The sequence below is a fragment of the Mandrillus leucophaeus genome, unplaced genomic scaffold (genome assembly GCF_000951045.1).
Source record: "Mandrillus leucophaeus isolate KB7577 unplaced genomic scaffold, Mleu.le_1.0 Scaffold756, whole genome shotgun sequence".
In the NCBI taxonomy this organism is placed as follows: domain Eukaryota; kingdom Metazoa; phylum Chordata; class Mammalia; order Primates; family Cercopithecidae; genus Mandrillus; species Mandrillus leucophaeus.
In genome coordinates, this window is record NW_012108208.1 from 776121 (window position 1) to 803112 (window position 26992).

Genomic DNA, 26992 nt, shown 5'->3' on the forward strand with positions numbered 1-26992 from the left:
TGTGCATTTTACATGGTTTTTTTTTTCTTATTAAACCTTTTAATGTTTCATAAGAAGACAGTAACACTGAAAAATAACGGTACCTTTCTACTAGATCTCTACTTCCTTGTTATGTTCCTCACCAATAAAGATTATGTGGTACATTACTTTTTTATTTTTAGAAGTTCACCAAATGAGTTATGGTTTTCATTCAAACCTATTGTAAAATATTCCTATCAACAGTAACACCTCTTAATTGCCAAGAATAATTATTCTATTTTTAAAGAAACATGTTAATATAAGGAATGCTTAATGTCATAACTGGGATAATTTTGCCCAATAAAATTTTATCCATTGCTTTGCCAGTTTAAATTCTTTTTCCTATTACTCTGGCTGACTTCTCTAACTTTCTACCAGAAAAATAATGAATTTAACACATGGCTATATATATCACTCATATATATAATACATATCATATGTAATATATATCTATTTCAATTTCTATAATTGATACACATTAATGTTTTTGCACTAAATCCAAAGAGTATTATTAAGCAGATAAAAACCATGTTCTTGCCAATCTTGTTATATGTTAAACCATTTAATATAAATTGTGCCCATATTTATATAGAGAATTATTTAGAAGCACTTAATTTCAGATTAAAAATAAGTTTAAATACTTTAAAAAATATTTTGACAAAGCAACAAAATTCACATTGAGAATTTCACTCTTAATAGAAGAGAAAATACTCAAAAATTGGTAGAGTTCTGAGTCAAATATGGGCAGGTTTTGAATTTCACAGCTAAATATAACTTAGAGAAATGAAAAACATTTAAGTTAGGAACACTTTTCCCAGAAAGTGAAAAAACAAAACAAAACAAAACAAAAATTACCTCTTTGATCTCATACTATTGATATGCTTTTAGTATTTTTTTTTTTTTCTTCTTGAGATGGAGTCTCACTCTGTCCCCCAGGCTGGAATACAGTGGCACGATCTTGACTCACCCCAGCCTCTACCTCCCAGGTTCAAGAAATTCTCTCACCTCAGCCTCCCAAGTAGCTGGGACCACAGGCACGTACCACCACACACAGCTAATTTTTGTATTTTAGGCTGAGACAGCGTTTTATCTTATTGGACAGGCTGGTCTTGAACTCCTGACCTCAAGTGATCCACCTGCCTCAGCTTCCCAAAGTGTTGGGATTACACGCGTGAGCTACCATGCCTGGCCACTTTTAGTATTTTAAATGCCAAAAAGTTCAAAACATAGTAGCCTTAAAATCTAAAGTTATATAATATAAACAACAACAACAACAACAACAAAAACAGTTTATACTGTCTAACTGGATAATTTTTTTAAGAGTAAGAAAACAAATGTGCTAGTTTTGAGTCTCATCTAGTGTGGTAAAGTAGAAATAATAAGAACGCAAGGTGAGTATTTCAGAAATAAAATTTTCTTAAAATAGACCATTATTTTTATTTACAGTATTAGGATACTTTTACTTTCACTTATATTTGTCAGTACAATTGGTCTAAAATAGACATTCTTGTAGTTAGCAAATGGCACAGAGATATGCACAAGTCCTTATACATGACTTACTCTTTGCTAAAAACAGAATAAGTTGTAAAGAAATATTTGGACAGGTTTGATACTATTCATGTTATTTGGGTGGCAAAGAGTGAAATCAAGCAGCCAGTGCATGCATTATATTGGTTCCCTAGGGTAATACTTCACATGGTGTGGTTTCCAAAGCAGCAGAAGCAGTATCACAGAGATATTTCTTAGAAATGCAATTCTAGGGCTCTACCCTAGACTTGTAAGAGAAACTGTGGGGTAGAGCCCTGCAATCTGTTTTAACAAGACTTTCAAACGATTCTGATAGATATCCTAGTTTGAAAAGTAATGATTTAGGACAAAGCAACATCTGGATGTCCTGCCTACCAGCCTTAGAAAAAGCTTTTGCGTTTCGGATTCCCCACAAAGGACGGCATTACTGACATTATGGATGAGACCATTCTTTGGTGAACTTTTAGCATCCCTTGCCTTCTGGCAAGAATAGCAATAAATAATGTGCCTACATATTTACCATATACTCAAGGGTTGGTAAGAACTTAGTTAAGAATCAATAATAGGGGAAAAGGTTGCCTTTAGCCCTTTCATTCTTCACCTTGTATTCACCTCTTTCCAAAGACCTTGACCACACTCTTCCCTTGCTTCCCCAAATCACTTCTGCTGGGAGAAGAAAGAAGGGGTGCTGCTGTTGGTTTATAGAAACATACGACAAAGGAGTAGGGACTATGGCACACAGACTTTTTATTGAAGCCAATTTGTATTAGTTATACATCACTATCTTGTTTTATATTTTTTCCTAATGTTAAGTGTCAGTTCATTCTTTTCAACCCCAAATATTTTACAGAAAATAAATGGGAAAAAACCAGAGTATTTATATAAATGATCCTCATAAGGATAAGTCTTTACATTTAAAACTTTAGTCAACAATAATAACTATACATAAAGGTTGATAAGAATATCTCACTACTAAGAGGATAATCTGCCACTAGAATTAAAGAATTTCATTTTTCTTAGAAACATCAATTCAATCAGTGATCTACATAAAGAGTTAGAATATACCAGTTCATAATTCTTGTTCTAAGATTTCATATTTTATTATCCCAAGCAATGTCATCTGCTAGCTTTAAAGCCCTCTAGAAAGAAGACACTATAATATCTCCTTCTGATAAAACTCTGGCATTAAATTTTTTCATTTTATCTCAGCTGAGAAGTACATACACTTGACCGACAGTTGAACTTCTCGGCTATCCCCGAGACTGCAAGACCAGCCCCTCCACTTCCTCCTCATCCTTAACTTACCTAAAATGAAGATGATGAGAATGTACACCTTGATGATGATTCTTTTCCACCTAATAAATAGTAAATATATTTTCTCTTCCTTATGATTTTTATCACCTTTTCTCAAGCTTACTTTATTATAATACATATAACATATAAAATACGTGTTAATCAACTGTTTAGGTTATTGGTGAGGCTTCCAGTCAACAACAGGCTATTAAGTTTTTGGGGAGTCAAAAGTTACATGCACATTTTTAACTGCATGGGGATTCAGCGACCCTAACCCCCATGATGTTCAAGGGTCAGTTGTACTCTAAAGTAGGGGACAAGGGATGAGGGTGAATGGGTGGTAATGTTTAAGGTTTTTATGCACTCTCCCCATATTACTCTCCCTAGAAGATGGTACTTTCATGTAGCTTAAAAGCAAAATTAAGTTCTCAGGTACATTTAATGGGGCCATATTTCTAAGACATCGAATGTGTGAATAAAAGAGATTATAACTGGAACAACACCTAAGCACCTTCTTGTCTTCTTTATCTTATGTAAGGTCATGCTTCTGACTATCCTCCCTCCTACATGATTGATATAGTTATTATGAGCTAGTAGCAACCTCTAATATAGGAACCACCTACCTAAGAACTACTGGAGAACAGAGAGGGCCACAGTGAAATAATACATGGATTAAGTGGCTTAGGCCAGCTCTGTTCTAGGTCTTAAGGCAAAAGACCATAACCCTCTTTTATACTCAGAGGACAAAAATTCACAAGGCAAAAACAGAGGGTGACTCTGGACTTAACAAAGGAGTCCTCAGGCTCAAACAGTATTTACCCTCATTCATCACACAGAGAAGGAAATCACACAGGTATTTGAGGCCAAATAGTAAAAGAGTATGCAATAGCCTGGATGTTCTCAGTGAAGTAGAAGACTATTAGTTGAATATTGATGATCACAGCCAAATCTCTTTGTGTTAGGGAACATGATTAATACTAACTAAAACCTTTCATTCTTTACTTTATAAAATTCATTTTGTATAGAATAGCACAAGAATCTGCATGAGAACTTTGACTATATATCTCACTTCAAAGATGAAAATAAAGGTAAACCATCTGGAATTCAACTCAGTAGGTATATTTTTCACACAGATGTGGGTATAGTAATTCTGAAACTACTGTTCATATATTGAGAGACTGACAAAACGAGCAAATGCAATAATGATGTTAAGGGCTATTATTTTTACTGTTGGAAAAGGCAGCTACAGATACTGAATTCGGAAAAAGCAGGAAGAATCCTGTATTATTAGATTTGAATTAGATGTATCTGTATAAACTCACGATTTTTAGTATACATATATATAGATAGATGGATAAAAGATATAGATATATCAGTAGACATTGATGTGTATAGTTGTATATGTATGTGTACCTGAATGTATGCATACATCTATTTCCTAATAGATCTATACATACAGGTCCCTACTGAGATGACCTAGAAGCTGTAACAGTTCATTAACAATGAGCACACCTAGTGCTCTAATCTTAATTTCTAAATGTCCTTCTCTAGTAAAGGGATCCAGGACTCCTTCGAGAAACAGCTGACTCTAGGGCTGGGGCAGGTAAATGACAAGATAAACCTGTAATATGTCGTTATGCCAGAAATTATGGAAGTCGCCATAGAATGATTGGGGGCATTTCCAAGGGATCAAAAGTCAGGTTGCCACTCACAACCTGGGACAACTTGAGCATTCAAACTAATAATAATAGTGTTGAATTATAAGTCACTTAATAAAATAAAAACTTATGAGTTGATACTGACGGTAAATAAGGAAATAAAAAGTGGAGAAAAAAACTTTCTTACAGAAGAGTGGCAACTAATAAATATAGAAGGATGACAGTTGAAAATCACCATTTTGTAACTATCATAGGCAAGAAGCATCCAATGAATATAAACTAGTGAGTGCAAGGTTAAAAAAAAAACAAGTTATTACATAGTCTCAAAGTATCTCTCTACAAATTACTTATTAATTCAATAAAGCTTAACCAAATAGCACTGTGTGCAAACTGACATAATGTGCCTCCTGATATGCTGCACTGAGAAGAATAAAACATTGCATCTATGATATTCCTGCCCAAAATGCATAACTTGAATCTACTCATGAGGAAAATCAGACAAATCCAAATTGAGAGACATTCTATAAAAATATGGCCTGAACTATTCCAAAAATGACCATGTTATTAAAGACACAGGCTGTAAACTGTTTCACCTTAATGCAACTAAACGTGCCAAAATCTGCCAGACTATAGGTTACATAATAATGTGTACTAAATTAAAGATCCTGTTTGATAACTATACTATAAAGATGTAAAAGAATGTTCTGTTTCGGCTGGGCACGGTGACTCACACCTATAATCCCAACACGTTGGAGCCCGACGCGGGCGGATCACGAAGTCAGGAGATCGAGACCATCCTGGCTAACACGGTGAAACCCCATCTCTACTAAAAATGCAAAAAAAAAAAAAAAAAATTAGCCACGCGTGGTGGTGGGGGCCTACAGTCCCAGCTACTCCGGAGGCTGAGTTAGGAGAACGGCGTGAACATGGGAGGCAGAGCTTGCAGTGAGCCAAGATCGCGCCACTGCACTCCAGCCTGGGCGACAGAGCCAGACTCCATCTCAAAAACAAAACAAAAAAAGAAATGTCCTATTTTTAGGAAATATTTAAGCATTTAGGAGTCAAAGTGAACAGTGTCTGCAACCTACTCCCAGTTTATTAAAAATACAATAATAGGCTGGGTGCGGTGGTTCACGCCTGTAATCCCAGCATTTTGGGAGGCCGAGGTGGGCGGATCACGAGGTCAGGACAACCAGACCATCCTGGCTAACACGGTGAAACCCCGTCTCTACTAAAAATACAAAAAATTAGTCGGGCGTGGTGGTGGGTGCCTGTAGTCCCAGCTACTCGGGAGGCTGAGGCAGGAGAACGGCGTGAACCCAGGAGGTGGAGCTTGCAGTGAGCCGAGATCGCGCCACTGCACTCCAGCCCAGGCGACACAGCGAGACTCCATCTCAACAACAACAACAACAACAACAACAACAACAAAATATATATATATAATGTACATTAAATTCTCAGTTCTCTTTTCTTGAAACTAAAAAATCTCAATTATTTCAGCCTTTGAAATCTACATGAGATAAAAGAAGTTAAAGACTTTCCTAGATAAAGCAGAAATTTGGGACGTTTAAAAAAAGAATCTGTAGTTTCAAGTCATTCAGTTTAATAAAAAATAATTGAGTATCTAGCTCAAGGAGTCCTACATTCAAAGAGTTCACAGTCTATTGAAGAAGAAAAACATGCACATAAATAATTACAGTGTAACAGAAGCATAATATAAATACAAATATGAAGTATAAGAAATTACAGGCCAGGCATGGTGGCTCATGCCTGTAATCCCAGCACTTTGGGAGGCCAAGGCGGGTGGATCACAAGGTCAGGAGATCAAGACCATCCTGGCTAACATGGTGAAACCCCATCTCTACTAAAAATACAAAAAAATTAGCGGGTGTGGTGGTGGGCGCCTATAGTCCCAGCTACTCTGGACGCTGAGGCAGGAGAATGGTGTGAAACCGGGAGGCAGAGCTTGCAGAGAGCCGAGATTGCCCACTGCACTCTAGCCTGGGCGACAGAGCAAGACTCTCTCAAAAAAAAAAAAAAAAAGAAAAAAGAAAGAAATTACAAAAGGTCCAGCCTAGGCAACACAGTGAGACCTCTGTCTCTACACAAAACTGAAAAATTAGCCAGGTGTGGTGGCATGCACCTGTAGTCCTAGCTAATCGGGAAGGTAAGGTGGGAGGATTGCTTGCACTCAATAGTTAGAGGCTGCAATGAGCTATCATTGAGCCACCGCACTTCAGTCTGGGTGACAGAGTGAGACCACGTCTCTAAGAAGTAAAAAAAAGTAAAAACAACAAAAAAGAGAAAGCACTAACAGGATATCAAGAGGTAGTAATTAATGTGACTTCCATATGAGCAAATATTTAACATTCACAATTTTCCTAGGCACTGTGCTAATTGCTTTCCATATTAATGCACTGACTGTACCAACAACTCCATAAGGTATACACTATTATCTCCATTCCACAGATGAGGCAACCAAGGCACAGAGAAGATGAGTATCTGGCCATGGGTTATCTAGCTAGGTAGTTAACTAAATTTCAGGCAGGTTGACTCCATAAAGAAGACTTAATGAAGGAAACAGCATTTGAATTGATCCTTAAAAGGCAAGTATAATTTCAACCAGCAAGGGGAGTGGGAAGAATAATATTCAAGGCTGGAAGAAAAAAGGAAAGACATGTAAATAGTAAATATAGGTTGTATAAAAGAAACAGTAAAAAGTTCAAGGGATGGTAGATAAGATATGGGGAGAGAAATGGGTAAGAGCAGAGGATGGCAGATTGGATAGGCCTAAAAAAAATAGCTTCTATCATGAGGATTAATACAGCATTTATTAGTAAAAAGAATGGTTATTATAATATGCACCCAAATCTTGATGTAATTCAATGAATTCAGTATGAGGAGTCAGTCGTTGGGACATCCAAATGAACCAAGTACCAATAAAATCTCACTATAATACAGGTTGTATTAGAGATTTCTCCTGACAGTACAGAAACATACATCTTGAGTGTTTTCATAGTGATCCTTCACACCCCTACATAGTTTTATTTCACAAAGATCCTATTATCATGCAATGTTTGAAATTACTAGAACAGAAAACAACAAACTTAAAATGCCACAATTCTGCCTTACTTTAACAGACTATAAACCTTTTAAGAAACAGTGAATGTAATGTGAGTAAACCCTATAGCCCTGCTATTAGAGTTGCTTCTTTGTCATAATATTATGAAAACAAGATGATCCAATTATAGGGATACAATGAGTAATATATTCCATGAACTCTGTTAGATATTAACTTCTAACCAGAAAAACGACCAGTCATGAATGTTTAATGTGAGATCTCCTTCAGTTCGTAGCTGATGTAATTGTTTGCTCATACTAATAAGTGAAAATATTATTTTGGCTCCAAGTAAATAAATTATGGATAAAGCAAAACATGTGGCATTTAGAAAACTCTGTTTTCATTTCTTGATAAACATAAATATTAATGAAAATTGGATTTTTAAGCTTAGTAAATTCTAAGTTTAGCTTGTTCAAAATCAATATTATAACTTGTGTGTACAGTCAAAAATCAATTGTAAGTACCTTAAAAACATTTAAATTTTTGAAATATCAGAAAATATATAAAATTAAAACACTAACAAATTATTTACTATCTTTGTATACAATTAATAAAAGACCAAAAATTCAATTTTATTTGTCACAGTATTATGACAAATTCATGTATAACCACAGAAGAGTCGGAATAGCCAAAGCAATCCTGAGCAAAAGGAACAAAGCTGAAGGCCTCATACAACCTAATTTTCAAATATACATATATATAATTTTCAAATATATTTATTTAAAAACAGTAAAAAACAATTTTGTTTTTATAAAATATCTTTGGGGCAGAAATATTAATTCTCCAACATGATCTTCTTCCATACTGAGAGAATTCTAAATTATTTCCTTGATTAGCAGAATAGAATTGACCCATGAGATACAGGCAATATTAGGTAGTATCACAGAAAAAAAGAATATGAAAGGGGAAGGCAACTACTTCAAAGAGGATTAAAAATTAAAAGTTATATATGGCTAAATATAAAACTAAAGAATAAGTGAATAATTGAAGAAATTGAGCTATTCTAAAGAATTCTCTATCTAAAAAACACCTAAAATGGTATTTAAAATTAAACAAGCATCCTTTACATGCCTAGGTGGGTTTCTCAGAATAAGGAAAATTTATAGGGCTTTAAGAACGTGAGGGGGTAAAAAGTTGAGGGGATTGCTGAAAATCCTTATAATAAGTCTTGAACTGACACTATGGCTGCTCTGAGGGTATTGCTAATAATAGGGACCCAGACTTTAACAGTAGGACAAAAAGGGCCAGTCCTTCATCCCAGCATGATGGAGAGTTGGAACAAATATCACTACCTGAAAGCAGAAACCTTCAAAAGCTATATTCCCTCTGAAAAGACACATGAAAAAAGTTCTACCCAACAACAAAGGAAGATGATAAAAGGTAACTTGTCTGTTTAAGTCTCAGTTTTAGATGAAAAAATGTTTAAAGAATCTGTGCTTAAGAAGCCCCTAACACTCCATATGCCCGAGCCTCCCATACCCCCACCACAAAAACAGCCTAAACAACTAATAAATAACTACATCACAATGAAAATGACTAAAGGAGAGTGCTGGAGTACATCAAAGAAGTAACAGAAACGCAGGCGAACACAGGAACTCAGGATAGCCATACAGAGAACTGAAGGAAACACCTGGTCTCCACCACCCCATTCCCCAGCAGGGATCAGATGGGAATTAGGAGGAACTTCTCCCCATGGGGAAAGGCTAGCAAAAGGCAAGCAAAACTATAGTCCTCACTCCAGTAGTGAGGACTATAGTTGTTCAAAGTGTTGATCGGTGTACTGAAGTCCAGCTGAGGGAGCTGCCTATAGTCCACATAGCCGTCTTCCCACAGAGAAGGAGCTGACACTATGCCTTGCACCCTGGGGCCTATGTGGCTACTGCACAATGCCATCTTCAAACTGGAACTACTGTTGGAGTGTTGCTCAGACGCGAGTACCCACAATATCCCTTCATCTCTGAGGCTAAGCTGCTGCCAAACCACTCTTGCCCAGTGCCCTGACATCCCCGAGCCTAGCTGTGACCAGCTCTTATACCACTCCCTGTGGGCTCAAGCAGTAGTGGAGCTGCTTCATGCACTCCTCCTAGTCCCCACTCACAGCTAGAGCTGAAGCTGCGCACTCATTCCTGGAGAAATGGTGTTCAGGCAGAATCGTTCCATCCCTCAGTCATGTATGCACCTGCTCTTAGGGGACTGAGCCGAAGCTGCACACTGCCTCTAAGAAAAATGATGGCCTGAAAGAGCTGTTCTAAAAATCTCTCCCAGTCTTTGCTACACCGTGCCTCTCTGGACCAGAACTGAAGCAACACAAGACATCCCAGGTAAATGGGGCTTTGACCAACAAGAGCAGTCATGCCCCTCTGTGTGTGAGCTGAAAAAGTACACAGTCTCTTGGAAAAACAGTACCTTGGCCACCAACTGCAGTCATGTCTTCCCAGTGCCTACACTGAAGCAGTGTCCTACCTCCTAGAAATAGACTGATTATCAGTAACAAGATGGAATTAGTAATAAAAAGTCTCCCATCAAAGAAAAGCTTAGGACTTGATGACTTCACAGCTGAATTATACCAAACATTCAAAGAAGATCTAATACCAGTTCTTCTCAAACTCTTCCACAAAATTGAAGAGGAGGGAATTACTCAAAACTCATTCTATGAGGCTAGCGCTACCATGATACAAAAACTAGACAAGAATACAACAGAAAAAGAGAAAATTATACAACAGAAAAAGAAAACTATAGGTCAATATCCCTGATAAGGAGTGATGCAAAAATCCTCAACAAAATACTAGCAAACAGAAAATCCAACAGCACACTACAACACTCATTACCATGATCAAGTGGAATTTATCCCAGGAATACAAGGATAATTCAACATATGCAAATCAATAAATCAGATACATTATAGCAACAGAATGAGGGACAAAACTTATGTGATTATCTCAATAGATACACCAAATGCAGTTGATAAAATTCAACATCCTTTGTAATAAAAACTCTCAACAAACTGGGTATAAAAGGAACATGCCTCAACATAATAAAGGTCATATGTCAAACCCATAGCTAACATCATACTGAATGGGGAAAACTGAAAGCTTTTCTTCTAAGAATTGGAACAAGACAAGGATGCCCATTCTCACCACTCTTATTCACCATACTGAATCCTACTAAGTCCTAGCCAGAACAATTAGGCATGAGAAATAAAGGGCATCCAAATTGGCAAGGAAGAAGTCAAATTGTCCCTATTTGCAGATGACACAATCTTATATATAGAAAAACCTACCAAAAAGCTCTACCAAGAAACACTTAGAACTGATAAAGAATCTCAGCCAAACTGCAGGATACAAAATCAACATATAAAATTCTGTAGCATCTGTATACAGGAACAACAAACAAGACAAACGAGAGAAAAAAAAAACAACGAATTTAAAGAAGTGAAAGACTTTTAGAGAAAAACTATAAAACACTGATAAAAGAAATTGAAGAGGATACACAAAAAAGACATCCATGTTCATGCATTATAAAAATGATCATAGTACCAAAAGTGATCTACAGATTCAGTATAATCTCTATGAAAATATTAATGACAATCCTCACAAAAATAGAAAAAAAATCCTAAAATTCATGTATAACCAAAGAAGAGTCTGAATAGCCAAAGCAATCCTGAGTAAAAGGAACAAAGCTGAAGGCCTCATACAACCTAATTTTCAAATATACTGCAAAGTTATAATAACCAAAATACTGTGGTACTGGCATTAAAAACAGACACATAGACCACGGGAACAGAATAGAGAACCAGAAATGAATCCACTTGTCTTTGTCCATTTGTATATTGCTATAAAGGAATATCTGGGGCTGAGTAATTTATAAAGAAAAGAGGTTTATTTAGGTCACAGTTCTGCAGGCTGTATAAGAAGCACAGGGTCAGCATCTGATTCTGATGAGGGTCTTAGGAAGCTTCCACTCATGGCAGAAGGCAAAGGGGAGCAGGCATCACATAGCAAAGGGGAGCGAGAAAGAGAGAGTAGAGGAGATACCAGGCTTTTTTCAACAACCAGTTATCATGGGAACTAAGAATGAGAACTCACACATTACCATGAGGATGTCACAAAGCCAATCATAAGGAATCTGCTCCCATGAACCAAACACCTGCCTTGAGATCCCACTTTCAACATTTGGGTTCAAATTTCAACTTGAGATTTACAGAGGACAAATATCCAAAGTGTATCTCTACTCATTTATAGCCAAGTCATGTTTTACAGAGGTGTCAAGGACATTCACTGGGGAAAGGACAGTCTTTGCAATAAATGGTACTAGAAAAACTGGATATCCATATGTAGAAGAATAAAAGTAGACCTTATCTTTCATCATATACCAAAATCCACTCAAAATGGATTAAAGACTTAAATGTAAGACCCAAAACTATAAAACTACTAGAAGAAAATATAAGGAGAATGCTTCTAGACATTGGACTGGGCAAGTTTTTATGAATAAGACCATAAAAGCATAGACAACAAAAGCAAAAATAGACAAATAGAATTATATTAAACTAAAAACCTATATAAGCAAAGGAAACAATCAACTAAGTGAAGAGACAATCAGCAGAAAGAGAAAAAATATTTGCAAACTATTCATCCAACAAAAGATTAATATCCTGAATACACAGGGAATTCAAACAACTAAATAGCAAAAATAAATAAGTAGTCATCAGGAAAATGCAAATCAAACCCTCAATATCTTCTCATCCCAGTTAGAATGTCTATTATTAAAAAGTCAAAAAATAACATGGTGAGGATGCAAAGAAAGGGAAACTCTTATATACTGTTGGTAGGAATATAAACTAGTACAGCCATTATGAAACACAGTATGGACTTTTCTCAAAAATGAAATTAGAACTATTATAGGATCTAGCAATTCCACTGCTGGATATATATCCAAAAGAAAAGAAATCAGTATAGTGAAGAGATATCTACATTTACATGTTTATTGCAGCACTATTCACAATAGCCAAGATATGGAATCAACCTAAGTGTCCATCAACAGAAGAAGAGATAAAGAAAATGTCGTACATATATATGATGGAGTACTATCCAGTCATAAAAATGAAATAAATCTTGTCATTCACAGCAACACGGATGAGCTTAGAGGACATTATGCTAAATAAAATAAACCAGGCACAGAAAGACAAATATCACATGTTCTCACTTATATTTGGAAGGTAAAAAAAGTTGGTCTTAAAGAATTAGAGGTAAAATAGTGGTTACTAGAGCCTGGAAAGGACAGACGTTGGTTAATGGATATAAAATTACAGCTAGATAAGAAAAATAAGTTCCTGGGTTCTACAGCACTGTTTGGTGACTATAATTAATAACAGTTCAAATAGCTGGAAGAGCAGATTTCAACTGTTCCTAACACAAAGAAATGATAAATGTCTGAGATGATGAATATGCTAATTATACTAATTTGATCATTACGCATTGCATACATGTATCAAAATATCACATTGTTCCCCATAAATATGCACAATTATGTGTCAATGAAAAAATAATAAATATAATTAAATTTAAACATTTTTAGAAGAAATTTGAAGCTGAAAAACCAACGCTAAGTGGTCTTAAGTCGTAGTACGTATAAGCAAATATAATCCCTTTCTGTGGGAATTTATCCTTAATCCAAGTCCCACAAGACACCACAGATTGAGGTAACCCCAAATGAATTCACAGTCTAAAATTACAAAACTCACAGGAAAATAAGGTACCAGAAATAAAGTCAACAGAAAAAACAAACAGCAGAATTATACCTCTATGAACATTAAGTATTAGAAATAACAAGTACAAAATATAAAATAACGATTATCTATTAGAAATAACAAATATAAAATATAAGATAACTATGTTTGAAAAATTATAAAGAAGAAACAAAAACAAACCAAATATAATCTCCAGCAAAGAAAAATATAATCACTCAACTTAAAACCAAACAATAAAACAATATTTCTCAACAATACTTTAAACAATTGGAGAAAATGGATTATAAATTGGGCATTAGATGATCATTAAAGTTTGTTAATTTTTATTAGGTATGATAATGGCATTGTGATTATTTAAGATACCAGTATTTTTAAAATATGAGTCCTAACGTATGACATGTTACCTGGAATTTTTTTTTCAAAATATGTCAGCAAAGAAAAAACAGTAACAAATAAAACAAATGTAGAAAAATGTGAGAAATATTAAATCTAAGTGGTGTGTGTGTATATATAATTTTCATAATAAAAATAAAATGAAAACTCAACTGATAGTGTAATCAGAATGTTAGATAAAGCCAAAGGGAGATTTACAGTATTAGACAGATCTGAAGACAGTATCCAAATTATGAATAAAACTTAAAGAGAAAAGAAAACTCACCTTCCTTTGGGCTGACTGCTGCAGGGAGAACATTCCAATCAACAGTCCAAGTAGGGCAAGGGTGGGGAGAAAACATCACTTCAATGCCCTTTTCCTAGAAAAGGAAACAGCCTTTTTCTAAATTAAGGAATTAATATAGTCTTATTATATTCTTGAAGGCTAAAAATTATATTTCTATATTGGTAAGGAGGATAAATAGTAATAATCATCAGCTATTCCCTAAAATACATATTTTAATTAAATAAAAATACAGTGTGTTGAGTATTTTGACATCACACTATCCTATTTTTTTATATTGAGATAATAAAAAGTTATGCTATTTTAAAATTATTACTAGAAGACCCATAGAAGCTATAAGCTACCTAGAAATATATTGGATATCAAAGAGAAAGTTCAGTTGAAGATGAAAATGTTATCAAAAACAATCCATATAGAAATAATAAAGAACTCTGCATATGTCCATCAAGGTCTCCGTTTACATATATGAAAACCACCACAGCCTAAAAGCTACCACTTTAACACATACCCCAAAACACCACTCATACTAGTCTTTTAGAAGCATCTTTAATGTCACTAGAGAAAAATTTCTCTGGTTTAACCAAATAGTTCCCAGTATTTTCAAGAATTAGAACCACTTCTCAATATATTAAAAAAATTGCAGGATCCTTCTCTGTCTTAGAAGCTGTACATTTGTTTATTTGATCTATGTACAGTGGCATGGCATACACATGGATTCACAGATCCCTTCCAATCACATTCCAGGTCCATAGTCCACAGTGTATATCTATATCTATATCTATATATCTATATCTATATCTATATCTACATCTACATCTATATCTATGTTTAGCTACCTCCATGGCTCAGTTACTTTTATCTTTAGGAATAACCTATTCAAATAAAAAATCTCTGAGACTCCAGCATTAAATGCTTTGTATCAGTTTATGAGATTACTTTCCATTACAAAAACTAGCTGAATTTGCATCCCAAAGGAAATAGTACAAAGAATCTTTCATTAGGGCTAGAGATATGGTTATTGGTCTACAAGCCCTGTGCACTCATTTGCCTCCAGAAAGATAAACACATCTCTCTGACATCATCTACCTCTCTTCTATCTCCTTCAGTCTAGCCACACTGACTTTCTTGCTATTTCTCATTTCACTAAACTCATTCTTACCTTAGGGTCTTTTAAAAAACACAACTATATTGAGATATAATTTATATATAATACCACACAATTTCTCCTTTTAAAGCATCCAATTCAGTGGTTTTTAGAATATTCACAATTCAACCATTGCCACTATCTATTTTAAGATATTTTCATCATTTCATCATTTCCAAAAGAAGTTGCATATCCACTCAAGAGGTGAACCAGAGGTCCCTTGGCAGGGTAGTCATATAATCAAGACACATCAAAATCTAGACATGCTTCAATAACTTCTAAAATCAACTATATAATCACGTTTCATTACTTAATCAATAGGCCACAGAGCTTAGATGAAGAGTTAAGGAATTGGTATCCTTACCAAAGTCTTCCTGTCCATTTCTAAATCAGTAAACTCTGTTAACTACAGAACTCAATTACTTCCTAACCCAAATAGGGAAATAAAATATTTTTCCAGTGCAACTCGATGGATAACTTAAATTACTTCATGAATTTTCTATTCAAATAAATCTTCACATCACCTATTAAAAGCAAAAATATTTTTGCAGATCATTTCAAATGTTAGGGAAAGGAAAGCCCATTGTTGAAAACTTTACAATTAGTACTACTGAAAACAAACTATGCCCCAGTGAGAAAAAAATAAAGCATATGCTTTTTCTGTTTTTGAAACAGGGTCTAACTCTGTCGCCCAGGCTTGTTATATAACAAAAACATTAAAATCAAAGATTAAAGTAAAAATAAAATTAGAAGAATTCCAAAATTACAAATTTAAATAAAACCTTGGAAAGTAAATTGAGATATTAATCTTTATATATATATTTTTTTTTTCCCGAGGTAAGAGTCTCACTTTGTCGCCCAGGCTGGAGTACAGTGGCACAATCTCGGCTCACTGTAACCTCCACCCTCCCAAGTTCAAGCTATTCTGGTGCCTCAGCCTCCTGAATAGCTGGGACGATAGGCACATGCCACCACACGCAGCTAATTTTTGTAATTTTAGTAGAGACAGGGTTTTGCCATGTTGCCCAGACTGGTCTCGAACTCCTGACCTCAAGTGATAGGCCTGCCTCAGCCTCTCAAAGTGCTGGCATCACAGGTGTAAGCTACTATGTCCAGCCTCATCTTTATATTTCTTTAACTTGAAATCATTATCCAAACTAAAAAAGGCTGAGACCAAAACTTTACAACAGAAAAAGATTATGTTAAAATAGTACACTTGACCAGGTATGATGCTACCTTGGTCAATATCCTGAATATTAAAAGAAAAAAAAAAAAAGTTTTGAGAAAAATGCTTTTTAAAAGTATATATTGTGACTTACTTGGCTCCAAAAATACATAATACTAAAAGTTTTAAATTTAGTATACTTCACATAAATGAAAAAAGTAGCAGAAATATTAACTGGCAAAGAGTGAAGTAAGAAAGCTACAAATAAAATTTGTAAAAAAAAAAATGTCAACAAATGTACAAGTTTGAGCAGAATGCTCAGCAACATTATCATATAGAATTTTTGAAAGAAAATGTTAATAACACAATTAAGTACCATTAACTTGGCCATGGTTGGTCTTGGTCCTCCTATAAATAAAGGATCGCTGTGCTCTTCTACACCTGGGACTTCACTTAAGTTTGGACGCTGCTCAGTTGAGACTGTCAACAACTTTGGTAAATGGAGAAATTGGATACCACACTTAGAAGCTGCTGTTTTTACTCTTGGCACTTCCTGAATCCTCTGGTACCAAGAGGCTAGCAATGGAAATTCTACCAGCTTCTCAGAAAATTTCTTGCAGATAATTACCTAGGTAGGAAAATAATAAAACACATTATTATATATCTTTTGTTTGTTTGTAACAGCTGCGTTGAGGTAACTTTACAAACCACAACATTCACACATCTAAATGTATAGTTCAAACAATGAGTTGTAGTAAATGTATGCAGTAATGCAACCACCTAGTTTTAGTACACTTACGTCACCCCTGAAATTTCCCTTGTGACCATTTGCACTCTATCTGTGCTTCCACAGTCAGTTGCAGACAACCACTGATCGGCTTTCTATGTTTATAGTTTTGCCTTTTCCAGATTTTCATACAAATGGAATCATAAAATGTGGTTTACTTTTATCACTTAGTATTATGCTTTTGAAGTTAATCCATATAGTTACATTGACCAATTGTTTGTTTTTTTATTAAGAGTAGTAGTCATTGTGTGGATATACTGTATTTTCCTTACTCATTCACTTGTTGATAGATATTTGCATTTTCCCGGTTGTTGGCTATTATAAATAATGTTGCTATACATTATAATGTAGCAGTGTTTATGTGGAACTGTTTTTCATTTCTTTGGAAATCTAAGAGTCAAACTGCTAGGTTTTATGGTAACTGTATATTTAACTTTTAAAGAAATTAAAATCTTCTCCACGGTTGCCATTCCATTTTACAATTCCCACTAGCAATCCATGGAGGTTCCAGTATCTCCACAACTTGTCAACACTTGGTATTATCAGTCTGTTTGATTTTAGTCATTCTTGTCGGTATATAGCAGTGTCTCATTGTGATTTCAATTTGCATTTCCCTATGACTAATGATGTTGAGCAACTTTTCATGTGATTATTTGCCATTTGTATATCTTCTTTAGTGATGTGTCTTATATGTTTTTATGATTAATTTCACAGCATAAAAATTGGAGCAACTCAGCAATGAGAAAATGAACACAATTAAAATGAGCAAAAGATCTGAGTAGACAACCAAAAAAGATACACAGATGGCAACTAAGTATATTAAAAAATGCTCATCATCATATATCATTAGAGAATTACAAGTTAAAACAAGGAAATGCAACCACACACCTATCAGAATGGCAAAAATCCAAAACACTGACAACTCCAAATGATGGTGAGCATGTGGAACAACAGGAACTCTCATTCATTGCTGGTGGGAATGAAAAACAGTACAGCCACTTTGAAAGACAGTTTAGCAGTTCCTTACAAAGGTAAATATACTCTTACCATACAATCCAATAATTGTGCTTCAAATGAGTTGAAAATGTATGCCCACACAAAAACCTGAACACAGATGTTAACAGCATCTTTATTCATAATTGCCAAAACTTGGAAGTAACCAAGATGCCCTTCAGTAGATGAATGGATAAACTGTCGTACAGCTATACAATGGAAAACAACCATCAATAGAAAAAGAAGAATATAATAATTCCAAAAAGAATCAACATAAATAACAATGGCATTTGCAAATGTCTATGAATAGTACAATTGAAAATCATTTTGGAAAATTTTACACCTTATATTCAACTGTCTATCATCTTTCATTGGTAGTATGTTTTTAACTCTCTCTAAGAACTCCTCTGTAATCAACTGCATTCCAATCTGGAAACCCTTTCATCTATAATTCATGGCCATGAACACATTCCTCTGTTCCTGACCCTCAGTATACTTGATAAGTTATTAACACACTGCATATAGAGAGTTAATTGGACAACATTATATCAAAAACCTAAAATCCTTAATATATACTTACACAAATTAGTTTAAGTGGTTAATGGGGAAAGAATTAAAATCAGTATTAACTTCCTCAACACAAATAATGTAACGCTTTTAAATTATCACAATTTAATATCTGTAGTCTATAATCATTGGTGTATTTTGAGGGGTCTCAAAAGAAATTTTTCAGCTTACTGCAGAAGTGTAAAAATGGAGAGCTTGTACTATTAATAGTGATCTAAAGTTCCATTTTTGTGTGTGTGAAGCTATCTTCTCTGTATGTGAACTATTAGGCAAAATCTAAATGATATTCCTTACCAATAATGTAAGAAGTATCTTTGAGAACCGTATTTTTAAAAATTACACAATGAGGTAAGGAGAACATTTTACTAAAGAAAATAGTAAAAAGATAAAAGAGAAAATTGTAAATATTTAAAACTAAAAAAGATAACTAGCATTATTTGGAAGACTTTTTTTCAAAAGCAGCACTTAAAGTAATACTTTTATTTTTTCAAATTAGAAAAATTTGAAATTGTTCCTCCTGACACAAACTCATATATTTTTGTTTTCCCTTGGTCAGATGCTTTCTCCCTAGCACTACCACCAAATTCTATTTTCTTTAAAATTTAGAGTGTTCTTGCTTCTTTGAGAGGCAATAAATGTTGTTTCCATAGAAACCACTATGTCACAAACACATTATGACTTATGATTATGAACAGATAGATAAATAAAAAGGTCAAGTCACAGGAAATCTCTACAAATATATCTAGCAGTAATATCAGAGCATGAGACAGAAAGGACAGAAAATTAATAAAAAATTCATACATATATATTATACTGTATTTTATGTGGACTTTAAGATTAAATGAGCACAAGTAATTGACTATAAGAACAAGGACTGTATCTAACTCTCTTTGAATACTGAAGCACTTAAAACACTGCCTTGCAAATAATACCCTGTTGAGTGAATAAACAAATGATAAAGAATCCATTTATTCAGAGAATAATCCCCTCAATATTTTTCAAGCTGCTATTTATCACTCATTTAGGGGTTGTGAAATCAACATAGCAGGTTTTTAAAAAATGAAATAGAAAATATCAGAGTACACATCCCATAAGTTTTTTTGTAATTATTTATATATTTTTAAACATATTATTTAAAGATACACATTTATTTCTACACTTATTCAACTTGTAAAATGTATTACAGTTGTCCCTCAGTATCCATGAAGGATTGGTTTCAGGACCTGTATCAGACACCCAAATCCACGGACACTCATACTCATGTCCTTGATATAAAATGGTGTAGTATTTGCATATAACCTATACACAGCCTCTCCTATACTTTAAATCCTAGATTACTTCTAATACCTAATACAATATAAACACTATGCAAATAGTTATTCTGTATTGTTTAGGGGATCAGGACAAGAAAAAAGTCGGTACATGTTCAGTAGAGATGCAATTTTTTCCAAATATTTTAAATCTGCGGTTGGTTGAATACATGAATGCAGAACACATGGATATGGAGGGCCATCTGTATTTACTGAGTTAAAGTAAAAAAAAGTTTGAAAAATACTCTCTAAGGCACCCTGAGAGCCAAAAAGTTTATTAATTCTCTCAAGATTTCTGAATTGCTTGGAAATAGATTAGGTGCTACGGGAACAGATCTTTAGACATGATAATCACACTATAAATGTTCTCTTTTCTTCATCTTTCCTGTACTCTTCTTTTTAGTGACTTATTCTTATTTGTTAGATGTACGCGGCATCTTTCCTTTCTTTTGAAATGAAGTTGCAATTAAATAACAATAATTCATATTTAAAAGAAATTGAGGAGGTTTACTCTGTGTGACAGGCCACTCCATTTAATCAACATGCCAGGCCACTCTACTAATATCTAGACAGCTCAGAAGGTACTGAACCACATTCATTACACTCATGAAGATATATTTAAGGAAGTTGCTAATGAAAACTCTGTGAAATGAAAATTAAATTTCTTCATAAGAAATGATTACCAAATAGTTACCTGGCTCATAAGATCAAAACCATTATAAATACCACAGAGTTCTTTAAGGACAAGAAAAAAAAAAAAAAAAGATAATTTATTTTTAAAACAATGATTTTTTTAAAAAAAGTACAGCTACCAAAGCAAAAATAATATTTTAGTAACTCTGTAGTTAATTGTCAATAAAGGGCAAAAAAAATTGTCTGAATAAAAAGAGAAGCAAGACGTTGCATCTACTCAAAATATTTCTTCCTTTGCATTCCTTTACAATCACTTACTATATAAAATATTTTGTTATTTTATATCATTTCCTTAGTCATAGCTCTTTTTTTGAAAATATACTCACAGATGTTTAGGTGAGCAGTGTAAGCAGAGAAAAAACAGTAAACCACCTATCTAAATGGAAATATAATCCCAGCTCTCCATTTTTTACTTATAAATTAGAAGTAGTGAGTTAAAGCTAAAAGCTCTTGAGGACCTAATGCATAGGAGAAGACACGGAAAATACAAATTTACCACTAAATAAGTAGCAGCTACCATTTTTGTAATATGCCAGCAAAAAGTGAGGTTCCCAATTTTATGCCAATGGGAACACAGGAAGAGGTATTTAGTTTTGCTAAAAAATCAATTTCTAAAAGAGGAATGATTTTACCTAAGCTAATAAAGGGATGTGGGGGTGTGTGGGGGTGTGTGTGTGTGTGTGTGTGTGTGTATTTAAACTCAATTCAAAGCATTAGAAGTTAAAATGTAGAAAATCAAATCATAAGTGTTCAAATTACAAGAAGATTTTATAAAATTATAAAATGCAACCTTTCTGTCTTATAGGAGTACAATAATATTTTAAATACTTCTATCAAAGTGTATTTGCTTACTAGTACCACTTGAAAAATAACATACAATCTTCTAGTATTGGAACAGTAGGATTTTGCCCTAGTATAGCTATTCATTGCTACTTCTCCCATATGCTTGATACGCTATCTACCAGAAAATTCTAGTAAATGGATTAAAGAGGGGGAAACATGAGTGCACATATTAATTTATTCCTTTTAAATCTATTTCTAAGACTTTTCAGAGGAGAGGGTATCGTCAGGCCCCTTTCCTTAAGAGGTGCTGAGCCATCACGGGTTAACTTTGTAAAGTAATAAAGTATTTTCTGGAAAAAAAGAGCTTGCAGCAGCTTTATACATAATACCTTAGCCCTTCCATGTTTGTCTCTGACTAATTAAAAAAAACAAAACCAAAAAAACACCTCATCCATTCTACTTGTTATTGTTTTCCATCTTTGGTTTTATTCTGTTTATCAGAACTGGGTATTTTCCCTAGTTCTTCTCATTTTGTCCCTTAGGAATTCAAACCTTGACTTAGCAAAACTGACTCCTTACTTCTATGTCCTTGACTTTATTCCTGTGACTAAATATTCTGTCCCTAGATTCAGTTTTACGCTTCTGGTAACTTGACCTTGATTACTGATGATGAACTTGATCCTGATTCTGATCATTTGGATGGTTACTCCATTCACCTCAATGTACGTTAATTCAAGCAAAAAGGCTTGCCAACATAACCACTCTATGAATTAAAATGACTTCTTTATTACCCAAGATGATTTAAAGGAGAAAAATATAACAAGTATCAAGGCTTTATCAAAAAAAGATGAATTCCTGAAAATATGAGGTGGGCAGATCACAAGGTCAGGAGTTCAAGACCAGCCTGGTCAACATGGTGAAACCCTGTCTCTAGTTAAAAAATAGAAAAATTAGCTGGGCATGGTGGCGTGCACCTGTAATCCCAGCTACTTGGGAGGCTGAGGCAGGAGAATTGCTTCAACTCAGGAAGCAGAGGTTGCAGTGAGCCAAGATTATACCACTGCACTCCAGCCTGGGTGACAGAGCAAGACTCCATCTCAAAAAAAAAAAATCCAGTAAAAATACAAAGGAATGAAGGAAAATATTTCGAGAATTAGTTTACATATTCACATCATTTTAATAAATTTCTTCAATAAAGGAATGGATATGCTACTTTCATTCAATTCTGATGAAACTGGAAACACAGTTATCCAAAGAAGTCAAGAAGACAGAAGACCAAGTACTTCATAATGTATCAAATGACTGCTCTAATGACTGAACTTGGTAATAGAGGAGAGGGATCATGGAGAAGAGAATCTAGAAATCATTTGACTAGGAAAAAATTTAAAAATCAATGTCTTCTTCCCACTCAACTCTGTGGACTCTATTAAATTATGACATTTGGCATTTAAAATACCAATCAACATCTAAACAATTCCTGGATCTCCCTATTTTTACATTGTTTTGGTTGCCAAGTTTGGTTCAATTTTGAGGAAAAGAGAAATGTTCTTTAAGAAAATGACAATTGATCAATACTGCCTAATTTACTTGTGAAGCAAAGCCTTCAAATACATAGATTTTCAATAGAAGTCTCTTCTGTCAAAAGATACCTGAATTGTTGGTGATATATAATGAGAATGAAATCTAGTATCTGATTCCTTAGTAGGGAAAAGGGGGAAATGCTTCCAAGAAAAAAAAACAAAACAAAAGCAAAAAGCAATGCAGCTCTTGAAAACCAATTGGAAGGCTGCAGAGAGCTAAGCTTCCTATGTTCACTCTGGTATTATTTTCACCCTGTTCTTTTTTCCTGTACAGAGGGAATGTGTGTGTGCATGTGCGTGTGTGTGTGTGTGTGTGCGCGCGCGTGTGTGTGTGTGTGTGTGTAAGACAGAGACAGAGAGAGAGAGAGATCTTCCTACTCAGAAAACTTTCTATCCTCCCCCAGCACATAATAACAGAGCCAGCTACTTTAATCTCAGAGAGAATGGAGAAGCATACAGGTCAGAATAAAATATTTTCAATTTGATAATACCTAACATAAGATTAATTTAAGTGACTAATAATTATAAAATTTAGCTGACAAGATTTTTAGTTTTTGTTTTTTTTTAACTGGATCCTCTAATAGTAGAAGTCCAACGGACTATCCATGGTACCACAGAGCCGACTTGGACCTTCTAATATTAGAAAGTAATCACAATAGAAACTTGAAGTTAATAATAACAACTGTTAACATTTTAGCAATTTCACATTAAAAGTCATAATAATTACTAACATTGATTGACAGCTTACTATGTGCCAAGCACTGTTCTCCATACTTCACACAAACTTTAATTTGTTCCTTACATTTTTCCTCTTAGATAGGTACTATTATTATCTCCATTTTACAGATAAGAAAATGGAGAAAGACATTAATAACTTGCCCAACAGCATACTGGCAATAAGAATTAGAATAAAAATTCAAACCTAGGCAATTTCATAGACCGAAACTCATAGTAATGTGTACAGTCCAGACGAAACCTTACCAAGAAATGATGGATACAGGGCAAGAGCACGATATCTGCCAGAGTGAAGTAAAGCCCTTCTGCAAACACATGCTCCAGAGGTGGAAGGTCGGAGGCTTTTGCTTTTCTGATGTGAGAAGGCTCTCTGTTGGTAGTAGCTGGTTCTTCCTGCACTGTGAGCTTTGAGAATGCCACTTTCAGTTCCAGACTCTCAGATGAAGAGTCCAACTCTTCAGATGTTTCCTGCGTGTGGACCTTGCTCTTTGCCTTTCCCTTAGTAAGGGGAGGCCCAACTCCATCAGCCTTCTGTTGCTTGAGTTTCTGCCTGCGGAGTTTATCATCATTATGCACTCTAACAGGCTCACTAAGCTTTTTCTCTAGCTGTAGTATTTCTACAGGTATAGTTGGGGGCTGGTCAGAAGATTCTCTGAGAAAATTCTCAATAGCCAAAGGGATGGTGAGTTCACATAGCCTGGTCCACTGGCTAACCTACAAAACAAAAACAAAACAAGAAATGAAAGGATTTTTTAATTTCAACATAACTTGAGAAAAAATAACTGTCTTATTGGGAAATAAGTTTTGAGCTAAATCATCCCTGGGTTAGGCTTTTATGTTACATCAGGAGACACATCACGGTGTTTTACAAGTAAAAACATTAAGCAAAAGAGGTTTAGCATTCCTGTATTCCCCTTACTAAATAAATCATTACTTCTTAAAGCCTTAAAAATATACCTCTTCTGTCCCGCCATTCTCCTAGATCCTACAATAAGCAGGACTTCCAAAGCATTACTATTTGAGTTCCTATTTATATGTAAACATTCTGTTTAAAAATCAACATAACTAAAATAAAGAAAAAAAAGTTATTTTCTAAAAATGTCTCCAAACTTTATAAATTAAGTCTTAATTCTTATTTTTCAATACCGCACTGAAATATTGGCACACGTAAAGGGTGTATTAGCCCATTTTGCATTGCTGTAAAGGAATAGGTGAGGCTGAGTAATTTATAAAGTGAAGAGGTTTATTTGGCTCATGGTTCTGCAGACTATACAAGAAGCATCTGCTTCTGGTCAGGACCTCAAGAAGCTTTTAGTCATGGTAGAAGGCAAAGAGAGAGCAGGTGTGTCGCATGGGGAGAGAGGGTGCAAGAGAGAGCAAGGAGGAGGTACCAGACGCTTTTCAACAGCTAGATCTCTAGTGAACTAACAGAGCAAGAACTCACTCATTACCCCAGTGAGAGCACCAAGTCATTTATAAGGCATCTGCCCCCATGACGCAAACACCTCCTACCAGGTTCCACCCCCAACAATATTGGGGATCACATTTCAACATGAAATTTAAAAGGGATAAATATTCAAACTATATCAAAGGGCTACCTTATTTCATTGGTTACTGTGGTTTTTTAAAATAAACTTTTATTCCTAATAGGAAGTTAAAATATTAAATGGTCAAGTAATTATGTTGTCACTCCACTCTATAGCTTCAAATATCAGAAAAGAGACATTATACTTACTTCAGCACAGGCTTTCAAGCAAGTCTTTTTAAAGCCCAGAAGTTCCAAAAGTTCCTTCTTTAAGGGGTCTGCTTCATAGGATTTCTGGATTATGTGTCTCAATACAACGGCAAGTCCTGCTCTACAAAAATTGTCTGATCGTTCTACTACTGCAGGCAAACAGCAATTCTGGACTATTGGTGGGAGCTCTTGCCTTGAAATAATCTGTATTTCAACATCCTGGATCAGATCATCTCTTAGTAGTGAACTATCTGTACTCACTTCTTTGGTGACAACTAAGCAAATTTTAAAGATTTTACAGTCACAGTAAGATAACAGAAATAAAGTTACAGATGTATGAAGAGGAAAGATGCATCCTTTTGTTTGGTGAGAAAAGTCCAGATACAGGTATTCTTCTTCTGTAAGACTTTTCTTTATGGTTTTCATTTTCTTCTTTCATTGAGTCACCTAAAGTATAAATTGTAATGATTATGGTCTTAGAATATAATCATTTAGAAGCTAAAAGATGAATGTTTCAAAAGCCTGTTCTAGAAATCAGTAAAAATTTGCAGTAGATAATAATGCTATAAGGTTTGTTTCTGAAGACTGACTAAATGACTTCCAAAAGAAAAAATTCCACCCTTTGCAATTGACTAGCATTAGAGGAAATTTTACAACAGCTCCTTTAAAATGAGCAAACCCCAGTGCTTCCCAATAGAGCCCTCCCAATCAAGTACTTTGGGGTCTCACTATAGGTGAGAACAGGAGATAAACAGAAGGGGAAATAAATTAACCAAGAATACTGAGAGCTGTCTGGGGATAATATCCTTGAGAAGTTTTGCCAGTGCTGGTCCTTCCATACTGCTTCTTTTTTATGACCTACAAAATAATAGGGAGGGGACATTCGTTCTTTTAGGAGAAGTAGATTCTACTCAAGTGATAGCTGCTGAGTGCTAAATCATAATATAAAAATATTTGAATTTCCCCATAACATGGATAGTGAGAGCTGGGATATCTTAAAGTTAACATGTCCAAAATCTAGTTCCTTATTCTCTCCCACCCTCAAACCTGCTCCTTATGTGTCTTCCCCATCTCAGTTTACACCGTTCTTTTCCTTTACACCCCCATAATGAAACCCTCCAAGGTCTTCCCATTGTCCTTAGAGAAAAGCCAAAGTTTCTACAACAGCCTACAAAAATCTCCTTGATCTAATCCTCTTTTATGTCTCTGAGTTTGTCTCATTAACTCTCTTCATTGCTCACTGTTCCAGCCAAAGTAGATTGTTATTCTTCTAAAACAGCCATCTCCAACATTATTGGCACCACAGACCAGTTTCATGAAAGACAATTTTTCCATGAGGGGTTGGTAGGGGGATGGGGATGGTTTCCGGATGAAACCTCAGATCATCAGGCATTAGAGTCTCATAAGGAACGTGCAACCTAGATTTCTCCTGCATGCAGTTAATAGGGTTGGAGCACCTAT

At 34.8% G+C, this 26992-nt stretch overlaps 1 protein-coding gene across 1 annotated transcript in view; it reads right to left on the reverse strand.

Moving 5' to 3' along the window:
• GSTCD (glutathione S-transferase, C-terminal domain containing) overlaps positions 1 to 26992 on the reverse strand; it is a 142935-nt gene that overhangs the window by 109895 nt on the left and 6048 nt on the right. Inside the window, exons 2-5 of the mRNA XM_011966321.1 lie at positions 25532 to 25978; positions 24043 to 24510; positions 16725 to 16976; positions 14022 to 14115 (exon numbers count right to left, since the gene is read on the reverse strand). Of these exons, the coding sequence (XP_011821711.1) occupies positions 14022 to 14115; positions 16725 to 16976; positions 24043 to 24510; positions 25532 to 25957 (1240 nt within the window). The 5' untranslated portion in view covers positions 25958 to 25978. The remainder of the gene's footprint in view (positions 1 to 14021; positions 14116 to 16724; positions 16977 to 24042; positions 24511 to 25531; positions 25979 to 26992) is intronic.